Below are 24,952 nucleotides of genomic sequence, written 5' to 3' on the forward strand. Positions count from 1 at the left end.
CTAGAACATTGCTTTCCTTTGGTTTTATAGATCTAAAGATCTGATTCTGATCAGAACTGTATTTAGAGTAAAACACTTGACTTTGATTTATTTAGAAAAGATCACTCCAAAGCTCCACTTAGGACTTCACCATGTTACATAATACTATTCTTATCAGTAAGTCCCTCTGAATATTATGCCAGGTCACTCATTACTCCATGCCTCTAAAATATATTGGTATTGAGCTCAGTTGTAGGTTTGTCTACCTTATTGAGCAGATTTGTTTTCCTTATACATACTTTTTTTTTATTAAATCATAGCTGTGTACATTAATGCGATCATGGGACACCATACACTGGTTTAATAGACCGTTAGACGTATTTTCATCACACTGGTTAACATAGCCTTCCTGGCATTTTCTTAGTTATTGTGTTAAGACATTTACATTCTACATTTACTAAGTTTCACATATACCCTTGTAAGGTGCACCGCAGGTGTAATCCCACCAACATACTTGTAATACTTGTATTGTCCTGTTACATGTGTCCCCGAATATAAATATCAAATTTTTATAAATCAAAGAAGACAATGTATAAGACTTTATATAAATTTCAGGATTTTTTAAGTTAACCCTTTTGCAAAACCAGCACCATTTACTTATATTTTTACATCAGTCTGGTTTGAAGATTAAATCTTGGAAAGCAGGGTAAACCTGTAGGGCTGTATAGTCCGGTGACCTGAACTGAGCCTTGTATATGTATATAGGTCTCCACCATCTCCAGTGGCAGGCCTCTTCCTTCTCTGGCTGGAGTTCACCACATCTGCCTTTCTCATCTCTTTAGGTATAATCTACAACAGCAGGTATTCTTTTGAGTGATTAGTGTATTCTTGGGGTTGAAATTCCTTAAGTGAGTTTTAATTTGCTTTTTTAAAGTGCCATTCTATACTTTTAGCCAGTATTATAAAGAGAAGGAACTAAAATCAAATTGATAAGCATTCCAAAGCACCAGAATAACATAAAAAAAGTAGCTTTGTACAAAAGGAGTCCAGTTCTTTTTTACTTTCTTACAGAGCCAACTTTTTTTAATATACTTAATTTTTATTTTACTTTACTGGACAAAATTCATGTTGTTACTATCAGGCTTTAATTGTGAGGTACTTAATGAATTTAGAGCTCTAATAAAGATTTATCTATAACTGAATATTTCTGTTATCAGGTTCAGTGTTGTATATTTTATAAATGTGTTTAGTCAGTTTTTGGATCTTTTTTTTTTTTAGACAGAGTCTTAACTTTGTCGCCCTTAGTAGAGTGCTGTGGGGTCACAGCTCACAGCAACCTCAAATTCTTGGGCTCAAGTGATTCTCTTGCTTCAGCTTCCTGAGTAGCTGGGACTACAGGCGCCCTCCACAACATCTAGCTATTTTTTTAGAGACAGGGTCTTGCTCTTGCCTCGGGCTGGTCTCAAACTCGTGAGCTCCACAGTGCTAGAATTACAGGCATGAGCCTCCATGCTTGGCCCTATTTTGGATCTTAAAAGATAATAGTCTGGAATAGCACTGATCAAGGTAGTTTTAGGATTAGCTACAAATTCATTTTTGGCTAATACTGTCCCACTTTATCATAAATATAAGAATGATGTAAATGTTAGGTCTTTCCCTTAGAAGATAGTGAATGTGTGAATGAGCAGTAAAATGGTTGTGAAAACCCCTGAACCCCCCAAATCTGACCATACTCTGAAAAAGCATCTGAATATCTTTTCTAACAATCTGTACTTTTAAAGTATCTGATACCTTTTTAAAAATTTTCAGAATGGGGGTACAAATGTTTTGGCTACATGAATTGTTTTTGTACAGTTTGAGTTGAAGTTATAAATGTCCCCATTACCCTGTAATGTACGTTGTATCCGTTAGGTGTGATTTTACCCATTCTTTCCTCCCCCTTCCTTCTCATACCTTTTCAAAGCCTTTTTTTTGTCTCTCAGTCCTTTAAGACAGCTAGTCTTCATGGCATCCTTAAGCTGAGTTGACATAAATAAATGCCTTATCTTGATTTCTGGGAATCTAGTTTTGTTCTTACTCACTCTTCTGCTCAACCTGAATGGAGACTCACTTGTTTGATAAGTGAACTGTTACAGTTTGGATATTTGACCCTCTAAATATCATGTTGGAATCTGATTCCTAATGTTGGAGGTGGAGCCTACTGGGAGTATTTGGGTCATGGAGGCAGATCCCTCATGAAAGGGCCTGGTGCCTCTGTGGTAATGAGCTGGTTGTTGAAAAGAGCCTGGCACCTGTCCCCTTTCTCTCTTTTTCTTTTCTTACATGTGATCTCTGTACACACTGGCTCTCCTTCATCTTCCACCATAAGCAGATGTAGTACTGTGCTTCTTGTACAGCCTGCAGAACTGTGAGCCAAATCAATCTCTTCTTTATAAACTACCCTGCCTCAGGTATTCACCTATAGCAACACAAAGGGACAGAGACACAGCTTCTCGTCCTAGCCCATGTTTGGTTTTAGATAATAACTTCAAGGGTTGGTTGGGGAGAGTAATGATAGAGCTGGAAGTTTAAGCTGGAAGTTCAGGGGCTATCACAGTAACACTTTTATAGCAGGTAAGGTTCTGAAACATGTTGCAGTCCAATTCCACAGTGAGCCTCTGAACTCCCACATGCGTCGGTGTGAACTGGACCTGGGTGCACACAGTGTTTCCAGGCTGCACTGAATTTAATCTGAAATAAAGGAAAGACAGATGCTAGTTCTTTCCTAGGTTCATTGCTTTGCTGGTCCCAGTGACTTTGATCCTTCCTTTCTTGGAGAGGGTGGACCATGCAGAAATAAACATCTAAGTACCTTGCTGTTAGAAGAGATTATAAGGGAGTAGGAGACAAGAGCCTCCCTACACTGAGCATTTACATGGTTGAGAAGAGACACATCCTAAAGGCTTCTAAGCTGCATCTGTTGTTCCCTTAATCTTCTGTGATCTCAGTCTGGTTCAGCTCTTGGTAATAGTACTGGGGTATATTTGGAAAGGCTATAGCTTTGGAACCCTTGCTTATTGCTTAGCTCAGTGGGTACAGTAGGCATATTGACATGATGTCAGTATATCAGCAGGTGGTGTTTGGAGCCCCATCCGCAGCCTCCTGGCCTGCCTGTAGACCTTCTTTTGGTAACTGAGGAAATGGTGCAGATTTCCCTTGAGGAGCCTTGTCCTGCAAATGATCTGGGAGAAACGAGTCTGGTTGAATATTGACTGTCCCTCCTCTTGACTTATTGGCAAGAGCGACTATTGAGTTTTATGAGGCTAAGTCACCTGCCAGGGACCTCAAGGAAAGTAGCAGTAGGTACTTTTAACTTTAGACTGTGTATTTAACTAAGCATGCAGTGGACATGATGAAAGAAGATATTTGCAACATATAAACCAGCAAGACTAATACCTAGAATATATAGGGAATCCCAACAAATCAACAAGAAAAAAGGGCAAGAACAGCCAAAAAAAGTGGGCAATGATAATGACAAATTGTTTACAGAGGAGGAAATGGATAAAGCTGACAAATATATGAAAAGTTGCAAATTAAAACAAGTAAAATACTACTTTATTTCTATTAGGCTAGAAGAAAATAGAAAGCTGGATGTTGCCAGGAGTAGAGGAGAGAGAGGAGTATAGAAATTCTTGTGTAGTTCTGGAGGAAGCATGGACTCCTCCAGCCATTCTGCAAATGTATCTCCTGACTGCAAAGTTTCAGACAAACAGATAAGCAGATCTGCGTGAGGAGGTTTACTGCAACATTATTTGTGGTGTCAGTTGGAGGCACTCTGGGTGCCAGTCACTGTGGAGAGGAAATGGCAGAGATACCTAATAGAGTATTATGTAGCAGAAGCAATGAACTTGACATATGCGTGGGGATCTTAAGAACTCAAAAGTAAGAACAGTTAGATGTACATTTATGTAAGTTAAAAACAGACTCAAGGAGCAACAGTACACAGTACACATTTTACACCTACTAACGAAAGGATATGAAGGGTGGTTATGGAAATGTGAACAAATGCCACAAAAAAATGAACAAAACTGGGTATTGTGGTGTGACCAATAGAATGCAGCTCTCTGATCACACCAAGAGGTGGCCTATCTTCCCTTCAACACTCTGTAGTACCAGCCCTAACTCCCTCGCCTGCATTCACCAGCAGCTCTCCCTGCATAACCAGGGTCAAGTGGGTACCCAAGAGGCGCACACAGCCTCCCTCTCCCCATCCCCTGTAGACCTGGTGATCCCAGGATGAGAGAGGTCATTTGACTTTCTTTAGTTCAACTTTTGGGGATATTTACTCTATCTCCATGGACATGGCAAAGAGACAATTATTAGGTTATTAAGTATGAAGTGTCCGTTTCCCTTAAGTACTAAGTTTGACAGTTGATATGTGTTTCTCTGACATTTCATTTTGACACTTTCTGTTGTTTTCTTTTTATTGTGAGGGTACATCCTTACTCTTTGAAATGCTCATTTTGGTTTGTGATTATCTTTCAAATTTCTTTTCAGAGCAATGTTTGTGAAATCATGGATAAGCCAAAAATCCATGTTTTTTTTTTTTTAATGTGCGTTCCATTGTGGAATCAATACAGCACACACAGCTTGAAATATCAATCCAGTGTTTGGGAAGGATGTAGCTAATGAACACACAGTATGTCCATGGATTGAGATGTTCCTTTCTGGTGATTTTAGTCTTAAAAATGAGCCATGTAGGTGACCTGAGACCAAGGGGGGATAATGATGAGCTGAAGGCTGTAGTGGAAGCGAATCCATCTCAATCTACACGTGTATTAGCAGCAAGGTTTGACGTTACTATTCCAACAATTTTGGACCATAGTAAGGTAAGGAAGCTGAATAGTTGTGTTCCACATGAATTAAATGAGTATCGGAAGAGACATTGTCTTGAAGCTTGCCTTTCTTTGCTGTCATGACATAAAGACAACAATGGTTTGTCACAACAAACCATTTCTGTACTCATTTCTACACCATATTGTTACATGTGATGAAAACTGGATTCTCTTTGACAAGGGTTCATCACAATGGTTGGATGAAGATGAAGTGCCCAAACACAGTCCAAAACCGAATATTCATTAAAAAAAGCTAATGGTGTCTACTTAGTGGTCCAGCGCTGGTTTTATCCACCGCAGCTTTGTATAACCTGGTCAGTCAGTTACAACAGATGTCTACTGCAACAAACTGGATGAAATGATGAGGATGCTTGTGATTAAAAAGCCAAAATTGGTCAATAGAGACAGGCCAATCCTCTTGCAAGACATTGCTCCATCACATGTTGCATAAGCAATGTTGCTAAACCACAACACTACAGAAGTTGGATTTGGAAACTCTCTGTCATCCACCATATTCACCAGACCTTGCACCACCTGACTACCCCTTCTCCAGGCTTTGGACCACTTCTTGTGAGAAAAAATATTTGATTCTCAACCAGCTGTGGGAAACGCCTTTCAGGATTTCATCGCTGCTCACCCTGCAGACTTCTTTGCTGCTGGCATATGTAAGCTACTGTTAAGATGTCAACACATAGTTTAGGTTCATGCTTTGGCTAACGTACGGTTCTTGTTTGAGATATAATAAGCTAAATGTTTGATTCAAAGTCAGGCATTTCAGATTTAATGACCTAATATTACTTTTGGGTCTCTGCCTTTCTAACCATTTGAGATATGTCGACGGGATGAGAAGCTTTCATTCTCTTACCTGTAGCTCCTCTCCCTGTAAACGAGCCCTCTTCCACGGATTGAGATTACACAGTCCTTCATGGGGGCATCCAGGGAGTTGTGGATGCTGACTGAGGCCATAAGAGGTTGATACTGTTCAGCTTTCTCTGGCATCTGTGGAATAGGTCACACCTGGAGTAAATGCCAAGGGCACAGAGCTGCAGTCACTCTCACCCCTCCTGTGCACTCCGTACCCTCCGTTACTCTTCTCAAATCTGCCAAACTGACCCAAATCCACAGCTGACTTCCCTCCCCCATACCTGATCTTTCTGCATTTATTCTCACCCTTGATCCATCACTGACTATCTCTGATGGTGCCCCTCCCCTGCTTAGACCTTACCTGTCTTCAGAATTCAGACTGGGATGCATTTGGGATTTTTCAAATTCTGCCCCCAACCCATCTCTCCAGCCTCACCCTTCTTCCCTTGGCTAAAAGACATCCCAGCCATGTCAGGGACTTCCCAGCCCCAGAACACCCCTCAGTCCCCCTTCCTTCACATTGTCTTCTGCCCTCGGTGGCCTTCCCCAATTTCTGCACTGAAAGTATACCTGTTTGTCAAGGCCCAGCATAAACTCATCTGCACACCCACCAGCTGGTATTAATTCCCTTTGCCTCATTTATCCCATAGTGACTTTGCATATCTATTAAGCACTTCCATAGAAGGCCAAACTCTTAGCCTCTTACCTTCCTGAGGGTAAGGACTAGGTCTCATTCACTTTGGCCAAGGTAGACATGTGGGAAGAGGGCTGGACCAAGAGCATAGCCTCTACAACTTCCTGTTTTTATGATCTTGGGCCTGTTGCTCTCTACAACTCAGTTTTCTCACCTGAATAATGGGAACAGTTCCACCTCACAGGGCTTTTGTATTAAAAGAAATAAGGGAGGTGAAAACCCTTTGGGATATATATACATAAAACATGAAATAAACACAGGTTATTATTATCCCTGTAAGTATGGAAACAGCAACTGGGAAGATCCCAATTTTAGAAACCTTTACTTAACCAATTAAAGAAGTTGGACAAGTTAAATCTGCAGAACTTATATAAGAAGCCATCACTTTCACAAGAAGCAGCTCTCACACCTAGCATTTTCTGGTAATTCTGCAGCATGACCATCTGCTCTGAAGCTTGAGGAGCTCAGATTTCTTCTGAAATGGGGACCCGAGTGGCAGTAGATGAGAGTAATTCGGAGAAAGACTAGTGCCTACCTCGATAGCAAGGTGTGGTTTACAAATGGCAATGTCTTCCTGAGCAAAGCAGCTAAACCTGGACTCAGAGTGTGTTGCCATGGCGGTGAGTCTGAGGAAACTGTTCTCAGGTGGGTTTTGCTCGAATAAGGAGAAGGACAGGCTGGTGGTTATTCTCTGAACTGAAACACATGACAGGCAGAGTCAGCATCAAGGGGTGGCTGTTTGTGCCCCAGAAGCAAGCTACAGTTATACACAATGCCAGCGCTCTTGGCAGACCACCTCAGTGTGTTGTGGAAGGGTCCCTGTGAACTAGAACCAGTTGAGCTCTTTGGGTCTCAGTGTTCTCGTCTAATAACCGTGCCTTCCTAGAGGGATGGAATGTGTTAAAGGAGATAGTAGAAATCAAGCGCTCATCTTAGAACCAGCCACATACAGTTGCTAAATATATGCTTATTAATTTCTTTCCATTTTCTCTGCTTTCCCTCCTTCCTTTTTGCAGAGAAAAGGAAGCCATCAAATAGAAATCTTCTCAAGCTCAAGTTCCCATTTCCAACCAACAGACCTCCTACTGTGACCCCCCTTCCCAAAGGACCAGGCTTCCCTCCACCCTAGCTGAGTCCTTACTTTTTATTTTATTTATTTATTTTTGTAGAGACAGAGTTTCACCTTATGGCCCTCAGTAGAGTGCCATGGCATCACACAGCTCACAGCAACCTCCAACTCCTGGGCCTAAGCGATTCTCTTGCCTCAGCCTCCCGAGCAGCCGGGACTACAGGCGCCCGCCACAACGCCCGGCTATTCTTTTTGTTGCAGTTCGGCCGGGGCCAGGTTCGAACCCGCCACCCTTGGTATATGGGGCCCGTGCCCTACCGACTGAGCCACAGGCGCCGCCCGAATCCTTACTTTTTAAATCTGTGCCCCATCTTGACTGCCCCATTATTACCTGGGGCAAACGATTTAACCTTTCTGTCTCCTTGTCACTGGTAAAGTGGGGACAGTAACGGCTCTGGCCTCCAAAACTGGTTGTGAGGATTAAGAAGATGATCCATATAAAACACCAGTTTTGGCAAACAGTAAGTGCTTCACAAGGGAGAGCTGTCATTATTCTACTTATCTTTCAGTTCCCTAAGGATCAAACAATCAAGTATGACCCATCTCTTCTGAGGCTTCCATCTTGCTCCCCATGCTGATTATTTTCCTCAGCATTAAGGAGATTCAGCTCTCTCTCATCTTAAAAACACGCCCCTTCCTTCTGTCCAGTGTCCCTAGCTGCTACCACCCAGCCTTACCTGTCATGCTTCCTTCCAGGAAGGACTGAACAGCTTGTCTCAGCTCCCCCACCCAACCTTCTTAACTCCCAGGAAGCTGGCCTTCACCTTCACTTCTCAGCAAGGCCACCCTCTCAACAGACACTTTCCCACCTTGACACCTCATGACTTCTCTGCTGACCTTGCTAGGTGTTCCCTCTCTCCTTTGACTTCTTCCCTTCCTCTGCCCTCCCCCTGACTGCCCCCTAAATGCAGGTGCTGTGGGGTTCCCTCCTCCCCTCTGGCTCATTTATGCCATGACTCTTGGCGGCTCCTCTGTGCTGAGATTCCTTCATCTTATTTCCATCCCAGGGCTTTACCTTAAATACCAGATTTAGGTTTCCAGCTGCCTACTGGTTACCTCAGCTTGTATGTTTCATGGGCTTTCATACACCTCATTTTCTCCCCAAACCTGCTCTTCTCCATTTTCCCTATTCTAGTGCCTCACTTAAACTAGAACCCACACATACACACACACTCAAACGTTCGCAAGTCCAGTCTAGCCCGTTTCCTTAATTTGTCTTAATTCTAAGTGCTGCTAGCTTAGTTTAACCTTCATTTCTTGACTTGATAATTACACAACTTTCCAACTTACAATCTGATGGTTTGTAACATTGGATGCACATTAGAATCAAATGGGGAACTTTATAAAACACTCTCCATGCCAAGCCACACCCCTAATCAGTTACATCAGACTCTGGTAGTGAGGTGCAGGCATCAGAATTTTTAAAGTTCCCCAGGTGAACTGAATGTGCAGCCCGGGTTAAGAACCACTACTCTAATATGACCCCTTCCATTCCATTCTTCCAGCAGTTCTGTCTTTTTAAAATGGATTTCTGATCATTGGCTCTCCTACTTAAAACCTTCTACCAGCTCCCCAACACACAGGGAATGTAACTGCAACTCCTTAGCATGACTTACAAGACTGTATGACCTGGGCCCTGCCCAGCTCTCACACCACTTGCTGGCTTCACTCTTCCCATGCTTGGAAAGGGAATAAGGATGTAGAGACTGGAGGCAGGGGCACTAGTTAAGAGGCTGTTGCAATCCTGTAGACAAGCTCGAAGTCCACTGGTTCTCAAACGTGCCTGCACCTTGGAGTTTTAAAAAATCGTGATGGTTGTGTACACCATGGAATTTCTTTCTTTTTGTTTGAGACAGAGTCTCACGTTGCTGCCCCAGGTAGAGTGCCATGGCGTCACAGCTCACAGCAACTTCAAACTCTTGGGCTCAAGCAATTCTCTTGCTTCAGCCTCCCAAGTAGCTGGGGCTATAGGCACCCGCCACAATGCGTGGCTATTTTTAGACAGGAGGTCTCACTTTTTCTCAGACTGGTCTCAAACGTGTGAGCTTAGGCCATCCACCCATCTCGGCCTCCCAGAGTGCTAGGATTACAGGCATGAGCCACCACACCTGGCTTACCGTGGAGTTTCTAATTTAATTGGTCTATGATGCAGGCTCAGCATCGACTCCAGGTGATTCTAATAAGAAGCAAAAAGTTTGAGATCCATTGCTCTAGTCCAGGGAATCTTTACCCTAGAATAACATAGGGAGTTTTAAAGAAATGCCAATGCCTTCACCCCATCCTGCCCAATTAAATAAGAATCTCTGGGAGGAGGAGGGGCCCGTGCATATGTTGTTCTTTCCATCCGGAATGTCGTGACTCCCACTCATCCTTCTAGACTCAGTGCAGTATGATTTATTTGTGGGCAGCCTGCTCCAGCCTGGCTGAGGCTGTCTCCTGCCTTTGTACTTGGTTTACCTCAGCATTTACTGTTTACCTTCCTGATTGCAGCTGGAACTGTTTCCTTTTTTCCCCATGTCAGGCCCAACAAATATGTGCTGCATGTTTGAATGAGAAAGACAGAGCAGAGCATGGGAGGCTACAAGCCATCTCTGGAGATCTGCAGGGGGTGATCTGGGCCTGCTGCCTACCTGAGCCGGAGCCCAGGGTGTGGGAGGTGTCTGGTGGGGGGATAAGAATGTTACCTAGGGGGTGGCGCCTGTGGCTCAGTGAGTAGGGTGCCGGCCCCATATGCTGAGGGTGGCGGGTTCAAACCCAGCCCCGGCCAAACTGCAACAAAAAAAAAAAATAGCCGGGTGCTGTGGCGGGCACCTGTAGTCCCAGCTACTCGGGAGGCTGAGGCAAGAGAATCACTTAAGCCCAGGAGCTGGAGGTTGCTGTGAGCTGTGTGAGGCCACGGCACTCTACCGAGGGCCATAAAGTGAGACTCTGTCTCTACAAAAAAAAAAAAAAAAAAAAAAAGAATGTTACCTAGGTTGGCGCTGAGCCTGAGGGACAGGTTCTCCCTCCAGAGCTTGGCAGCAAGGACGCTGTTGTAGTACACAGCCTGGACCCCAAGTGCCAGCTGCACCACCTTCTCCCGGTTGCTGGGGTTAACCAGGGTCACTGAGAGCTGGGCATCCCCTCTCAGGAGTAGAGAGCTGGGTGCTTCCAAAAACAGGAAGAAAGGATCAGCAGACTCAAGACTGGGAGGATGGATGTCATTGTCTTTCCCGTGTTCCATTCTCTCTTTCTGGACTCTCTCCATCACCTCTATTTCTTGAAGAGATCCTAGGGAATGGAAGAAACAAAGCAGACCTCTCAGCCAGCAGGTATAGACCCTTCTAATACAAGGATTAAAATATCATTCGTCCACTTCTGCTCAAATGCCAAAGTCACAAGAGCTTTGCAGACCTCAAAGGCCGTAGTTAGCCCAAAAAGGTTTGTGTTAGGCAGCCCCACTGTAGATACAGTGTGTCTCTTCCAGGCTACTCAAGGGCGAAGTTGTTTTTCAAATGCTATGAATTTATTTGTTCCTTGAACAATGAGAGAGCAGCTTTGGAACAAATCCACACTGTTTCTTTTCTTTCTTACTTTTGTTTTTTTGAGACAGAGTCTCACTTTGTCTCTCCTAGGTAGGGTGCTGTGGTGTCACAGCTCACAGCAACCTCAAACTCTTGGACTCAAGCAATTCTCTTGCCTCCGCCTCCCAAGTAGCTGGGACTACAGGCACCCGCCACAACACCTGGCTATTTTTTGTTGCAGTTGTCGTTGTTTAGCTGGCCCCAGGCTGGGCTCAAACCTGCCAGCCTCAGTGTATGTGGCTGGTGCTGTAACCACTGGACTATGGGCCCCGAGCCAAAATCCACACTGTTTCCGAGGAGAGTTTTGGAGGGAATTGAATCTTCTTATGTGAAAGCACTTAGATTTATTCCAAGGACAGTGGGGGCTATGGAATATTCTGGAGCAGGGGAGTAACATAATGACTTCTGAGTCTTAAAAAGCTTATCTGGAAACTAAAAGTTGGAAATGGAAGGCTGATGGAGAGACTGGAGACAGGGGGACCAGTTAGGAGTCTGTTACAATCCCGTAGGTCAGAGATGGTGAGGCCCTGGATTAACTATAGCAGTGGGGAATGAGATCAGGGAATAGACATGGAGCTGTGAAGAGGGAAGATGCCAGGCCAGTGTGAGCCTTCTTGTTTAGGCAAATAGGAGGACGGTGATGCCATTAACTAATATGGAGGAACAGGTTGGGGGATGTTGGAGGGGATGAAGAGAGAGGCAATGTCAAAAGTCTTCTGGCAGCTGGGCTTGTCGTAAGTGTATTGTTTTACATGTAAAGCAGCACTTCTCAACTGGGGGCAATTTTGTCTCCCGAGGGACACTTGGAAATACCCAGAGATATTTTGGTTGTTACAACTGGTAGTAGTAGCGGTGGGTGCTGACATCTCACAGGTAGGGTACAGGAATGCTGCCAAATGTCCTGTGATGCACGGCCCCTCACAACAAAGACTTATCCGGCATAAAAAATCGGTAGCCTCAGGGTAGAGAAACCCTATTTTGTATAATGGGGAAGAGGCTGGGACGCTTTCTGGCCTGCATCTGTCTGGCACATCCCATCCCTTTGTTTGCTGCTCTAGATGTTGAGAAGCCTGGGGCCCTTCCCTGGTCAGTACCTTCAGGATACTTGTAGTTCCAAGTGATGTCCTCACAGCGGTCACTGCCCACACCCTTGGTGCTGATGTTGTTGCCAACATACTTTGTGCTGGAGTCGGTCAGCTCCAGGGTCCCATCCTCACAGCTCTTCCAGACCACACATGAGGCATTTACCGAGGCAAAAAGGTCTGACACTGCAGGGGTCAGCCCCAGGGTCCCCTCCTTGACTGCTCTGACTGGGACCAGATCGCAGAACCCCGGGACTGAGGGAGAGAAAGGTCAATGAACAAAGGAGCCATGCCTCGGCCTCTGCTCAGCGCACAGCTGCCTGCCTTCTGTCCTCTCCTGCATCCTATTCTCTCCCCCAGGACTAGGTCGGAGGTGGGCACAGGCGGGGTCTCTGAGAGAGTATCACAGAGGTGAGACTCACAACCATCCTGTGATAACACATTGGTCATGGCCGATGGCAGGAGCCCTCTCAGAAACTGGACAGGCAGAACACTTAGCACAGGTGCTCCCAAACCAGTTCTACTGCTAGCCGCAGGAATAGGGCAGCTTTCTTTTTTTTTGAGACAGAGCCTCAAGCTGTCGCCCTGGGTAGAGTGCCTTGGCATTACAGCTCACAGCAACCTCCAACTCCTCGGCTTAAGCGATTCTCTGCCTCAGCCTCCCAAGTAGCTGTGACTACAGGCGCCTGCCACAACGCCCAGCTATTTTTTGGTTGCAGCCGTCATTGTTGTTTGGCGGGCCCGGGCTGGATTCGAACCCGCCAGCTCAGGTGTATGTGGCTGGCGCCTTAGCCGCTTGAGCCACAGGTGCTAAGCCAATAGGGCAGCTTTCTTGAGCACTTACTAGGTGCCAGGCTCTGTGACATTTCTGTTCTTGTGTGAGGAAGGGCCATCTTTCTATGGGCCCTAAAGTTTCCTTCTCTGGGTTTGAGCCAATCCTGATACCCCCTCTTCATCTATGCCCTAAATCTCAGAAGACGCACCTTGCAAGCCCCTGGCCTACCACACCCACTAGCCATCTTAAGGCCCTCTGCCCTTCACTGAGACTCAGCTCCTTTGCCCATTGCTCTAAGGTGGGCCTAGTCTCCCCAGAATCTTGTTATCAGGATGGCTGACATCTGTATTCCCTTGAGTCTACTGGCATCAGGTCAGCATTGGGCTGGCCACTACCGTTCCTTCTGCTTCCCCTGTTTTAAGGATGCAGACTCCCTCTGGACCACCCACTGCTCCCAGGCACTCCTTCAGCTCTTGCGGCTCTGTGCAGCCCTGAGTGTTCCAGCCCCACCCCTGGGCTTTACCTCCTCTTTCACTAGGAGCACTTGGGTGCAGAATCTGCCATCCGTCATAACCCTGGGGCAAAGCAGGCCGGGCCATCCAGCACTCTGTGGAAGTCTGGAAGATCCTGAATGTAGCACAGGGAAAAACTCAGGTGGAGAAAAGAGGGGGTGCTGAAGAGGTTCTAGAACTGCAGCCTGGCAGAGTTGTCATTACCATGGGGATGGGAGGACACTGTGTAAAAGTGGCTGCAATGCTCCCAGGAAGGGGCAGGCACACCCCAACTAACAATCAGCACCTGCTTCCCAGAGTCTGGAAAGCCTACTGTCAGTGCTAGAGCCGCCTAGGTGTGGAGGTTCCCCTTTTGGGTACCATGCTGGTTTGGAGCCCTTCCTGGCCTCAAACCTCCTCTCCTTCAGGCTTCTCACCAGATTCTGCCTCTCTGGCCTTGTCCGTTCTGAAGCCCCTCCTCACTGTAGTACTCATCCACCAGCAGACCCCCACGGGTGCCCTGCACTGAGCCAAATGTGGTCACAACACGCGCAGGGATCCCCAGGCATCGAAGTACTGTGGGAAGAGGGGTGAGGGTCAAAGGGCGCCAGAGGGACCAGGCCTGGGGAACAGGTAAGGCTAGTTTTCAGTGATTTCCTCCTACAGGCTCTGCCTTAAATGCCAGGTGACATTGTGGACAGGGGAGGGATACTGGCACCAGGGAGTTAGGACTGACACCCAAGAACAGGATGCATAAAGGCTGATAAATAAGGCACAAGTTACACAGTGTGCAGAGTATGTAGTGGGATCAGGCCACAGAACACAGCACGGCACTGGGGGTTTGCTCTTTTTGGGGCCCAGGGCAGGAAAAGTTTCAGGGAGAAAGTGAATTGGGGGGCAGAGTTTACATGCGCCTGACTTTGCTGAGGGGAAAGAAGCAGAAGCTGAGGGAGGAGCTGCCTGGGACAGGCGCTCAGGGGTGTGATGAAGGTGGGGAAATGCTCTGGGGAGGAGACAGATTTTGGCGATATCCCTCTCAGACAGGAGGCCAAGGGACAACCCTAGAGGCAGGGCAGACACAGTTCTGTAGCCAAGGTGACAGACCCAGCACCACCTGTTCTGTACCTGTGCAAGTAACAGCGGCCAGCACCCAGGCCTGCCCATCGTACACGGGGCGCCCTTGGCCAGTGAGCCACTGCCGCAGGATGGGCACGCTGCCCCGGCGCTTGTTCAGCAGGGCCTGTTCCTGGGCATCCTGGGTGTGCGGCATGGGCAGGACATACTGCTCCTTGAGAGCACGCAGCTGTGTGGGAAAGTGTGTGGATGTTAGTGTGTGAGTCCCCAGGCAGGACATTTTCCAGGGCATGAGCATGGTGGACAGACCACCTGCGTCAGTCACCTGCTACTTGGTAAACCTACATGTTTGTGGGCTCCACTGGGTTAGAATTTCTCAGGCTGGGACCCGGGACCCTTCTTAACCCATCCTCTGGCTCCAGCCACGTGGGAGCAGGAGAGGGCCCCTCACTGGGAGCTGGTTTCACTGGCCCTTGGCTTCCCCACCCCGACTCCTTTGCAATGGCCTGCACTTGGCTCCTGGAGGCTGCTTGTCCCAAGCTTCCTCCTACTCCCAGGCTGGCCTTGACTCTCGCCACTTCTTCAGTGGGGCCTTCAGAGGTACAGAAGGAAATGAACACCACATTACTGCTCCAAAAGGACTCTTAGGGACAAGGCAAAGCACCAAGTTACCTTCACATTCTGCATATTCTTAGGAATAACTTAAGAATAAAAATAAGTCCCTGTGATCACCACAGCAGGAAAGAGTGGGACCCTACCCCCTCCTTCCCCAAGACCTAAGCCTCCAGGTTGGGCGGGTGTGGAGGGGAAGAGAGTGCTCTGAGGCCCAGGCCAGTTTCAGTCCTCAGCTGGCTTTTGTCCTGAGGGATGATTCCTCTTTTTGCTTTTCTCACCGCCGTGGAAGCTATGGCCTTTCTCCCCCCTCACTCAGAACCTTCATAGGAACTGTCCCCCACACCCTGGCAGGAAGGGATCATTTGCAATTTGAGGATTTCCAGGGCCACAGAGGTGGGGCAAATCTGTCAGAGGCCTCTTGTCTCAACTCCTCCCTACTCTGGCTCCCCCACCTCTCACTCACCAGGGCACCCAACACACAGGCCACATGCTCGGGCTGGTTCCATTCTGCCACTTTCTTGTCCACACTCAGCAAGTCCAGGCTGAGGTCGATGACATCCCCCTCCAACTGGAAGGAACACACAGGGCCATGATGCAGGGTCTCCTAATCAGGCACTAATGCAGCCCCATCATCTCGTCCTTCTCCCAGCCTCAGGCTCCATACCTTCCTCCCTTGCCTCATCCCCTGTGAAGTTCTGGCTTCTCTCTCCCTCCCACTTGCTCCTTGGTCCTCGTCACTAGGCATACAGCCCTTGGCCTATCCTGTTGTCTAACTCTCCTAAAAGAGTGTAAGCTTTCAAGGACCAGTGCTGTACAGTTTAGTTTCATTTCATTTCCATTTGGTGAGCTCCTGCTGCTCCCACCAGCACTGGCCTGGGTGTGGAGGACACCAAGGCAGCACTGCTTGGGAGGAGCCCACAGTTTGGGGTTGGAGACAGGCACACAGCTCCTTAGCTTATAATCCCAGCAGTGTGGCCTGGGCTCTTGTAGAGATGCCAACATAGCAAGAGCACAGTGGAGAGATTCCTTCTGCCTTTGCAGGTGAGGAAGGCTTGCAAAGGTCTTAAGAGACAGGTGGGAGTTTGCCAGGAGATAAGGGAGGGAAGCTATTCCAGGCAGGGAGAACATTCAGTCTGGGATTCCGGGAAGGGGAGGAGCTGGAACATGGGAGAGGAAAGCAGGGGAGTGGCTGGAGGGGCCGTTGGTGGCCAGCCAGGGTTTGGGTCTTTATCCTGTAGACAGTGGGGATAAAACAGAGATTTGATTTGCCACAGTTTTTAGGAAGATAACTCTGGTAGCTATGGAGGATGGTCTGATGTGGCCTGGAGGAAAGGGGGCACCACAGGACCAGCGAGCTAAAGAGATGGCCTCATTTCCAGAGGCTTTTGGACCTGCCAGCTCTACCTGGCCTGGACACTGAAGGTCATAGACAGTACTGACTGCACCTTCCCACCCTCTGAGGTCCCTAGTACCTGGCCAAAGTCCCAAGACTCTGCCTGGATGCAGTCAGCGGTACCCAGGTAGATGAGACCGTTCTGGTTCAACAAGTATTCCGAGCGCTGAGCCTCATTCCCCAGGAACACGGCATCCTCTGGTAAGAAGCAAGGATGAGGGCTTGTGGGGTGCTAGGCCTGCCCTCTGTATCCTGACATCTGTTCTCCCTGTCCAGGTCAGTTTTGGCTTACAGGCCTCCCTTCAGCTCTGGGCTGGAGACTGAGAAGAAAGTCCCTTTTTTGCTGCTCCCACTGGGACCCGGCCCAGAGTTCCTTCCAGCCAGGCAGACAGGAACCAGCCAACCTTAAAAAGCCTAGTCATTCCCAGAAGACACGTAAGCCAGAGCACTGTGTGGCCCAAAGAAATTAATAATAACTCAGGGAGCTTCCCAGTGGCGTGTAGGTCTTTCCCATGAGTCTGATTTGTGACCCGAGAAAGGTATTTCAGGATAAGAAAAAAAAAAATATATATATATATATATAGACAGACAGACAGACACACACACATAATTAAGCATAGATTGACAGGAGAGAACGGAGGGAAGAGGAGCATTTGGCAAGAGAGGGTTGGAAGGAGGAGGAGAGTTGAGAAGTAGAAGCCAGAGCATTGCATTTCTGCCCCAGGGTGTCTAAGTGGGTCTGGGACTGCTGTGGTTTCTTCCTGGTGCCCCTCCTGCTTTCCTCATCCAAAGGTTGAATTGCACATCGTGTGGGGGGTGGGCAACTCTTTTTTTTTTTTCTTTGAAGCAGAGTCTTAATCTGTTGCCCTGGGTTGAGTGCCTTTGCATCATAGTTCACAGCAACCTCAAACTCCTAGGCTCAAGCAATCCTCCTGCCTTGGCCTCCCAAGTAGCTGGGACTATAGGCATGTGCTACCACACATGGCTAGTTTTTCTATTTTTAGTAGAGACTCAGGCTGGTCTCAAACTTTTGAGCTCAAGCAACCCACCCACCTCATCCTCCCAGAGTGCTAGGATTATAGGTGTGAGCCACTGCGCCGGGCCAAGGGGAAGCGACTTCTAAGAAAGCCATTGCCCACACTGGGAAGCTGGGAACAGTGAGGGAGCTTCCCTGCTCATCAAGTGCCTATGGCTCTAACCAGGTAGCTGGGGAGGGGTGAGGAGGGGTTACTAGTTCCTGGAGGCTAGAAAGAAAAAAGAACTTCTAAACCATCACCCTCGGCACCCTCCAGGCATCCAGCTGGGTAGTCAAGGCAGCAGGAAGACAGGATATTAGAAATCAGGAAGCCCTGAAAAATCTGGTCCTGCTACCCCTGAGTGCCCCTTGGGCCTTTGTGTACCCCTTGTCCTCAAGTGGCCTGGTCAGGCCATAGCTATAGATAAAATAGCCACTGTGCTTACAAATTGAAGTACAGTAGCACTCGGAAACCAGAAGTGACTCCTCTCTGCTTAGCCCCAGTCCCAGAGTAGTCAAGGCAGCAGGAAGACAGGATATTAGAAATCAGGAAGCCCTGAAAAATCTGGGGCCAAAAATCACACAGCTATACACCCCAGGAGCCCTCACTCCTGCTTTCCATCCTGAGCACTCTCTGTGAAGTCAGCTAGGCATCACTTTAGCCATCACTCAGACTGAGGTGTCTGGCCCCAGGACCTCAGGGTTCTGGGAAGTACATCCGACAACACAGGCAGCACCACCCCTCTCTTCTCTGCTTGGGTGCAGCCCCTTTTATAAAGTTCCCAGCCTATAAATAGGGCTTTGACTTTCCTTCCATGAGGTACAATTTTCTTTTGAATCCAGGAGAGCTCCATCTTCAAGAATGCTGAGACGAGACTGACATATTAGAGAATCTCTGAAAGTCTCTTAAGTACTCTCAGATGAGCAGAGCCAGCACTCACCCCCTGCCCAGACACACACTCTTGCAGAGGGGCCTGGGCAGGTCCCTACAAACTGAGCGAGAAGGCAAGAATCTGGGCACTGAAGTCACAGCTGTGGGTCAACCCTGAACTAAGCACTGTCCTAGAACTAGCTTTGCTCTGGACACCAGGGCCTAGCTCTGGATATGGACTCAGGGTCAGCTAGGGGGCACACCAATCCTCAGCCTTAGAGAGAAGTGTCTTGAAAGTCTTCCTGTGAGTATGTAGCAAGCCACAGGGCCTCCCCCAGCCGAAGGCCCCGCATTGACATTCACCCACACTGGGGGAGCGGGCACCTGAATGAACAGTAGTTCCCATCATTGTTCCACCTGCCTATACCCTCAGAGCAAGAAAGAAGGGCCTGAGCTGTGGGTGGGCCATCTAAAGTGGGGGTGTGTTGGATAACTGTACCCTGGACAAGAGAAGTAGAGAGAGTGCCCCCTGGGAAAGGTAGTCAGGAACCGGGTCCAGGCACGGGGCCGCCTATGAGAGCCTGGGAAGGTTCTTTTACTTCTTCATGTTTCCCCCTTCAGGCTGGCAGTGAAACTCTTGAAAGGAAAAGGGCTATGCTTTTGTCTGGTGTTGCAAGGACAAGAAATATTTTCCATTCTCCCAATCAACCTTTCAGGGAACTGGAAGGATTAAGGTGGGTGAGGCAGATTTTTTAAGCAAAGACAGACTTAATCTTTAGAAAGGGAAGAAAGAGAAGATGCCCCATTGGGTCCTATTTTGGGCAAGTCAACCATGTCTTCTGGTCCTTTCTTCATGAAATAGCCACAGACATAACCACAACCAGGGCTAGGCTGTGCCAGAGGTAGCCCTGGAGGTCACCTAACCCCAGGAAAACCTACCCATAGGCTGGTGAGCTACAAGGCTCCAGGCAAATCTTAGGACAAATCAATATGGAGAGGACCCAGAAATCTGTAGTAAAGAGCAAAACAAGTAATTGAGAGGAGCAAAGTTAGTGAAACGGGAGATTTACTGTGAGGCTGAAGCGGAAGCCTGGGGACCCTCACTAACACATCCCTTCAAGCCCTAGCCAGAGGGGCCTTAGAAATTCAAAATTCTATGTTATTTTTCTTCAGTAGGGTCTCCGAAGTTATATAACCTGAATGCACCCTGGAGACAGACTGGGGGAGACTGGGAGAGAGAGAAAGAGGCCATCCCTCGAGCCACCCTTTCCTGTTGTCATCTCAGGGAGTCTCAACTCCTGACTAAAACAGACAAAGCCAGCACCCCAGGCTGGTGGCAGCTTCCAGGCTGCTTCTACTAGGAGAGATACAAAGTCAGGACCACGGGGCTGAGAGTCTGTTTGCCCACAGAAAAGGCAGCAGCAGTAACTGAGTGCTGGAGGGGTCTGCACCCCAGCTCTGGTGCCTCGCGTCCCTGTGAAGACAGGCTGGCCCAGGTCCAAACTTACCTCTACTCCAGGGGTTAAAGAGCAGCGTGAACTTGCCCAGGATGCGTTCCTCGCCTGACACGTCCAGCAGGAGTGAGTAGTGGCCAATGACAGCGTCCGCAGGTGTGGTCACACAGATGGTCCAGGACTGGGCATCTCTTTCCGTCACCACTGCATTCCACCACTTTTGGTCCCCCACACTGGAAATGGGGAATGTGGCTTGGGTCCCGTTGGTCTTGGAAGGCTGCTCTCCTGCAGTGACACAGTGGTAAATAGATTACTTGGAGTTCTTGGTCCCAGCTCAGGAATAATAAAGTCAAGGTAGTACAAAGATGGAACAGGCGAAAACTGGTTTTGGGGGAGAATGAAAGAGACCCTTCCAGTGATGAGAAGCATAAAGGGAGATGGAAGAGCACAGGCTCTTGGCACCCAGGGACCTATGTCTATAAAAGGTTCATAGTCTGGAAAGTGGGCATAATAATAGTGCCTGCTTCATAAGGCCCATGTGAAGACTGAGTAAGGTATTGAGTGTGAAGTACTTGGCCCAACATCTGACATGTAGTACAGGTTCAACAAACAAACAGTAGCAACAAAATATTACATTTAGCCTGGATTAGATCCCATTTGGGGCTTTCTACAAAGCTGATAATACATTTGCAACCAAAAGGAACCCCTGAGTGTCAGTGCTGCTGACCACTTCCAAATTCTGGTGCTCAGGATAAACAGAGTTTATTATACACACCTTCTCGTGGCATCCTCGCAGAAGTCTGCTGGCTGGCAGGACCTAAGGCCCAGCTGTGGGATGGGTCATGCCCTTGGTTTGCTAACAGGGTGCTAGAGAGTGACACCCCCGATCCGGTCCTGCTGCCAGAGAGGCCTGGACCCGTCCTACTTACCGGTCTGTGCAATGAGCTTCACCTTCTTCAGGGCAGGCAGAAATGCCTGGACTGGAGCGTGGAAGTGCAGGGTGATGGAGAAAGGCTGCCCCCTCCTCACGACGAGTCGCCGGGAGCTGATGGCTTTGGTGTGGTGCTCCTCATTGTTTCTTGCCACCTGGAAGTTGCAGCTCTTGATACCCAGGGCTGTTATGAAAAGAGAGACGTCACGGAGGCTAGGTAAATGTGACCATGTAAGTGGAAGCGGAGACTCTGGAGTCACAGCCAGGGTTCAAATCCTTGATTCAACTTATTACTTATAAGCTGTGTGACCTCAGGCAAGCAACTTAACCACTCTGAGCCTCAATTTCCTCTCCCTGAAAATAATCATTCCTTTCTGCAAGTTGTGGGGATGAAATGGGGCGATGTATATAATACACTTAGCACAGTATCAGGCACACGATAAATCCCATTAAAGGAGGGTGTTATTATTTTTATTAATGACAGCAATGCTTGTTTCTCCTTGTTGCCTTTTTTTTCTGGTCCTAGTGCAAAAGTGAATAAAACCCAGAGTCTTGCTCACCCCTACTCATTTTTTCTTACAGCATAATCAGGTAATTTTTAGAGCTGGGCTTGAGATCACTGAGTCCATTTCTCTTGTTTTATAAATGATGGAAGTAAGGCCAAGATCATGGGTGGTGGCTCTTTAACCTTTTAAAGTCTCACCAAACTCACCACTCTATGCAACTCAGATAAACCTCTCTAAGGAGGTATCCTGAGAATATCATGACAGTCTATCAGTCAATTCTCATTTTATGGAGGGAGGGGAAGAAACAAGGAGCAGAGAAGTAAAAAAATATGCCCAGCAAGCCCAATAAGGCATAATACTGGAAAAAAAAATGTATTTCCTCTTGCAGCAAAGGAGCATTATTCCTTCGATGGCAGAGGCCATTGGGAGCACCTCAGGCTGAAAGGCAGCCTGCAGTTTTTGCCCTGGCTCTGCTGCTGTGAGAAAAAAGTGATTTTTGCTTCTGCTTGCAGGTCTGGAATAGATCTGACCTACTTCAGGGAGGGCAGTCATCTGACCCTAATGGCAAAGTCCTTTAGGCTCCAAGGCATGTTTTGGAGAATTCAGGATACTCCTATTTCAAATTTCCTTCAGTTTCCACCCTTTCTGGTTTAGAACTCAAGAGCAGAGGGGAAGGATAAAAAAAGAAAGGAGAGCAACATATTTTCCCTATTTTTTATTTTATTAGTAATAGAGATTGATTGAAGATACCAATGATAAAAAATTAAATAAGAAAGAACTGATATCACTGAATATGAAGAAATGTGAAGGTGTGCAGAGGGGCCAAGAACCTCCCTACACATCTGGTCCTGGTACCCCTGGGTGCCCCTTGGGCCTTGGTGTCCCCCTTGTCCTCAAGTGGCCTGGTCAGGCCATGGCTATAGATAAAATAGCCCCTGTGCTTGCCAATTGAAGTACAGCAGCACTCAGAAACCAGATGTGACTCCTCTCTGCTTAGCACCAAGTTGGTCCTGAGGCCTCGGACAAGCCCTGGATTGGATGATGGGATGGTGAGCAGTCATGTCCTAAGGCATATGATTTGAGCCTCAGAAGATCTGAATACACACAATGATCCCAGCATCACAGTGAGAAATTTAGAATCCATCTGGATGCTGGTTCTGTCTGGAGGGTTTCTCCTATCTCTTCTATATCTGGCAGTTGTTTACTTATCTTCCAAGACCCAAAGGCACTGCCTCTGAAGCCTTCACTGATTCCTCCAGGTCCTCTGAGCTCCCACAGTGCTCTGCGCCACTTTCCCACACTTATGCCATTTCTAAGCCATCACCTGCTTCGCCGTCTGCTTCCCCTTGCACTGTACACTTCCTGAGGTACAGGGTTGTTTCATATCTGCAGCCTCTGCCCCAGTGGTGCAGACAACACAGTAGAAACACAGTGTTTGTTGCATCAATGAATAGATGAGAACATTGTTACAGCCTCCCCACCTTTTTGCTTGAGAATAGTCTCCCTCTTTTGCCCGGGGTAGAGTGCCTGGCATCATAGCTCACAGTAACCTCAAAGCTATCCTCTTGCCTCAGCCTCCCAAGTAGCTGGGACTACAGGCATGCACCATGACTAAGTTTTCTATATATGTTTTTTAACTAGAGATGGGGTCCCACTCTTGCTCAGGCTGGTGTCAAACCCTTGAGCTTGTGATCCACCCTTCATGGCCTCCCAGAATGCTAGGATTATAGGCATGAGCCACTGCGCCTCCTGAGTCAGCCTTGATGGGAGTTTCTTGGGTGCATCCCAGGGGCCTCACGCCTCCGTCTTTGCTGACAACCCCTTGCAGAGGCCTCTGAGGTTTCTGCATTCTCTAGCTTGCTTTATGTCAGCCTTTGCCCCTTTTGGGTGGATTCCCTGAATCCTACCACCCCTTCTCTCCTACTGGGCCTTGAGACTATGACACCCTCACACTTTCCCCTTTTCCTCTATTTGTATCACAATCCAGTAAGAAGTCGTGCTAACATGGAGACCCCAGGTAAAATGCTTTTCAGAGGTCTCGCTGATGTGCACAGTATCCCACCCTTCCCCCTCAGCTTTTCTCAATACCTTAGCACTGCCTCCTGCATGTCCTTCAAGTGATTATGGGCTGGTAAATGTTTAACAACTGGCTTGAGGGCTGAGGGGAGGAGGAGTACTGAGTGGTAGCATTTGCAATGTCTGTGGTGTAAACACTTCCAGTCTCAAGCTACTGATGTGATGCCATTGAGTGCAGACTGTGCAGAAGTGCAGGGAACACACACGTAGATGCAATAGAGGTAAACATGCTCAAGAACATGAAGATAAAAAGGAGTAAAATGATTAGGAAGTGATGCATTTAGAGTATTTATTATCTTTCTTTTTAATATAATTTGTTTACTTATAAGTCTATAAAATTTAATTTTTAATAATGTCTGCATTTAAGAACTGGTGTACAAGTTCCTAAAAATTTAGCAATTGGCTCTTGCAAGCCTGTACAAGACAGCACAAGCCAGCCCTGCGCGCCATGACCACGGAGCGATAGGATTCAGTGAATCCCGTCTGGTGGCTAGTGGGTGTTCTTCTGCCTCTTGCTTAGAAAGGATTTGGTGCCCTGGGGTATCGTTGGGTTTGGGACTAGACTTGACAGTCTCCTGGTATCTTTAGACATGTCCCTTGGAATTAGTAGATTTTTAGTTTGTCTAAGTCCCCCCAGAATAAAAAGGATGATTTATTAGTGTGTCTGCCCAGTTTTCACAGGATATGATTGAGTTGATTGTCTGAATCTGCCCAGAGCTCTTTTTTCCCCCTAGCAGGTGTTGGTCTCAGGGTGAGTTGCCCTGCACACACCTGACTGGCCACCTGGGGCTGAGGCGTGAGGCTGTTTCTGTAACAACAGAACCACAGCTGCTTTCATGATCCCCACAGTCTCCTCCTCAGCTCCCTCTGCCTGCCCACTTCCTTCCATCAGGAAATTCCGAGGGCTGAGATAGTACTTTACTCCTTGCTTCGACTCTGGTACTTCTGCCTGTTTTTTTGCTTTGTGTCTGCCTCTGCCTCTTTTAGCTGGATTCCCTGACTCCCACCTTGCCTTCCCTATCATGCGGCCTTGAAGCTATGACAGCCTCACGCTGTCCCAGGGTGTCTCTCATTTGCATCACAACCCACAATAAGAATAAAAATCCGTGTTAACCACAATCGTTATCTCAGGGTCATCATCACAAATATGACCAACAATTTACCTCAACGCCCCACCCCATTCCCACTCCACAGCCACACCACCAGCCCCTCCATCTGCACCAGCACCCACTTCCTCCCTCCATAGACACACCACCATCACGTCACCACCATTCTACTTCCTTTACTGAAAACACATAATGAGAGAGAGGCCACTGACAGTCCAGTAAGCTCCAAGGATTGCTGGCTTGGCTCACCCTGTCCCATGGCTGCAGGCTGCTCTTATCCACTTGACCGCAGGAAATGCTTATCTTGAACTTTTGCTTCTGTGTTCTCTCTCTGAGTATGTTGTCCAGACAGAAAATGATGTAGGTACTTTTGTTGGCCTAAGAATCTGTAAACAGCAAAACCTCCCTGCACTGCTCCTGTGAGCTCCCTGGCAGGTCTCTTCTCTCCTACTCCCTCCCT

The 24,952-nt window shown here is 47.7% G+C and overlaps 1 protein-coding gene across 2 annotated transcripts; it reads right to left on the reverse strand.

Moving 5' to 3' along the window:
* Positions 1–104: 104 nt before the first annotated feature.
* On the reverse strand, positions 105–24,952 carry EPB42 (erythrocyte membrane protein band 4.2). Of its 2 annotated transcripts, XM_053594475.1 has the most exons (13): positions 24,742–24,952; positions 20,803–20,988; positions 19,928–20,158; positions 16,613–16,731; positions 15,604–15,708; positions 14,577–14,754; positions 13,889–14,027; positions 13,484–13,587; positions 12,198–12,440; positions 10,511–10,810; positions 6,947–7,107; positions 5,719–5,852; positions 105–2,709 (listed from the first exon to the last, which is right to left on the reverse strand). In XM_053594475.1, the coding sequence occupies exons 1-13, from the start codon at positions 24,749–24,751 to the stop codon at positions 2,547–2,549; spliced, it is 2,073 nt and encodes a 690-aa protein (XP_053450450.1). In that variant the 5' UTR covers positions 24,752–24,952; the 3' UTR covers positions 105–2,546. The 2 variants fall into 2 exon arrangements, with proteins under 2 accessions (XP_053450450.1, XP_053450451.1); XM_053594476.1 differs by lacking the exons at positions 105–2,709; positions 5,719–5,852; positions 6,947–7,107 and adding an exon at positions 9,240–9,329 and having other exon boundaries at positions 24,742–24,932.

Source organism: Nycticebus coucang, chromosome 6 (assembly GCF_027406575.1).
Source record: "Nycticebus coucang isolate mNycCou1 chromosome 6, mNycCou1.pri, whole genome shotgun sequence".
NCBI lineage: Eukaryota > Metazoa > Chordata > Mammalia > Primates > Lorisidae > Nycticebus > Nycticebus coucang.

Excerpts from the sequence above, each read along its gene's own strand:
- EPB42 (XM_053594475.1), bottom strand. Across the intron at positions 15,709-16,612 it reads AGTCTTGGGACTTTGGCCAG|TTGGAGGGGGATGTCATCGA; the intron begins GTACTAGGGACC and ends TGTTCCTTCCAG. Across the intron at positions 10,811-12,197 it reads GAACTACAAGTATCCTGAAG|GATCTCTTCAAGAAATAGAG; the intron begins GTACTGACCAGG and ends TCCATTCCCTAG.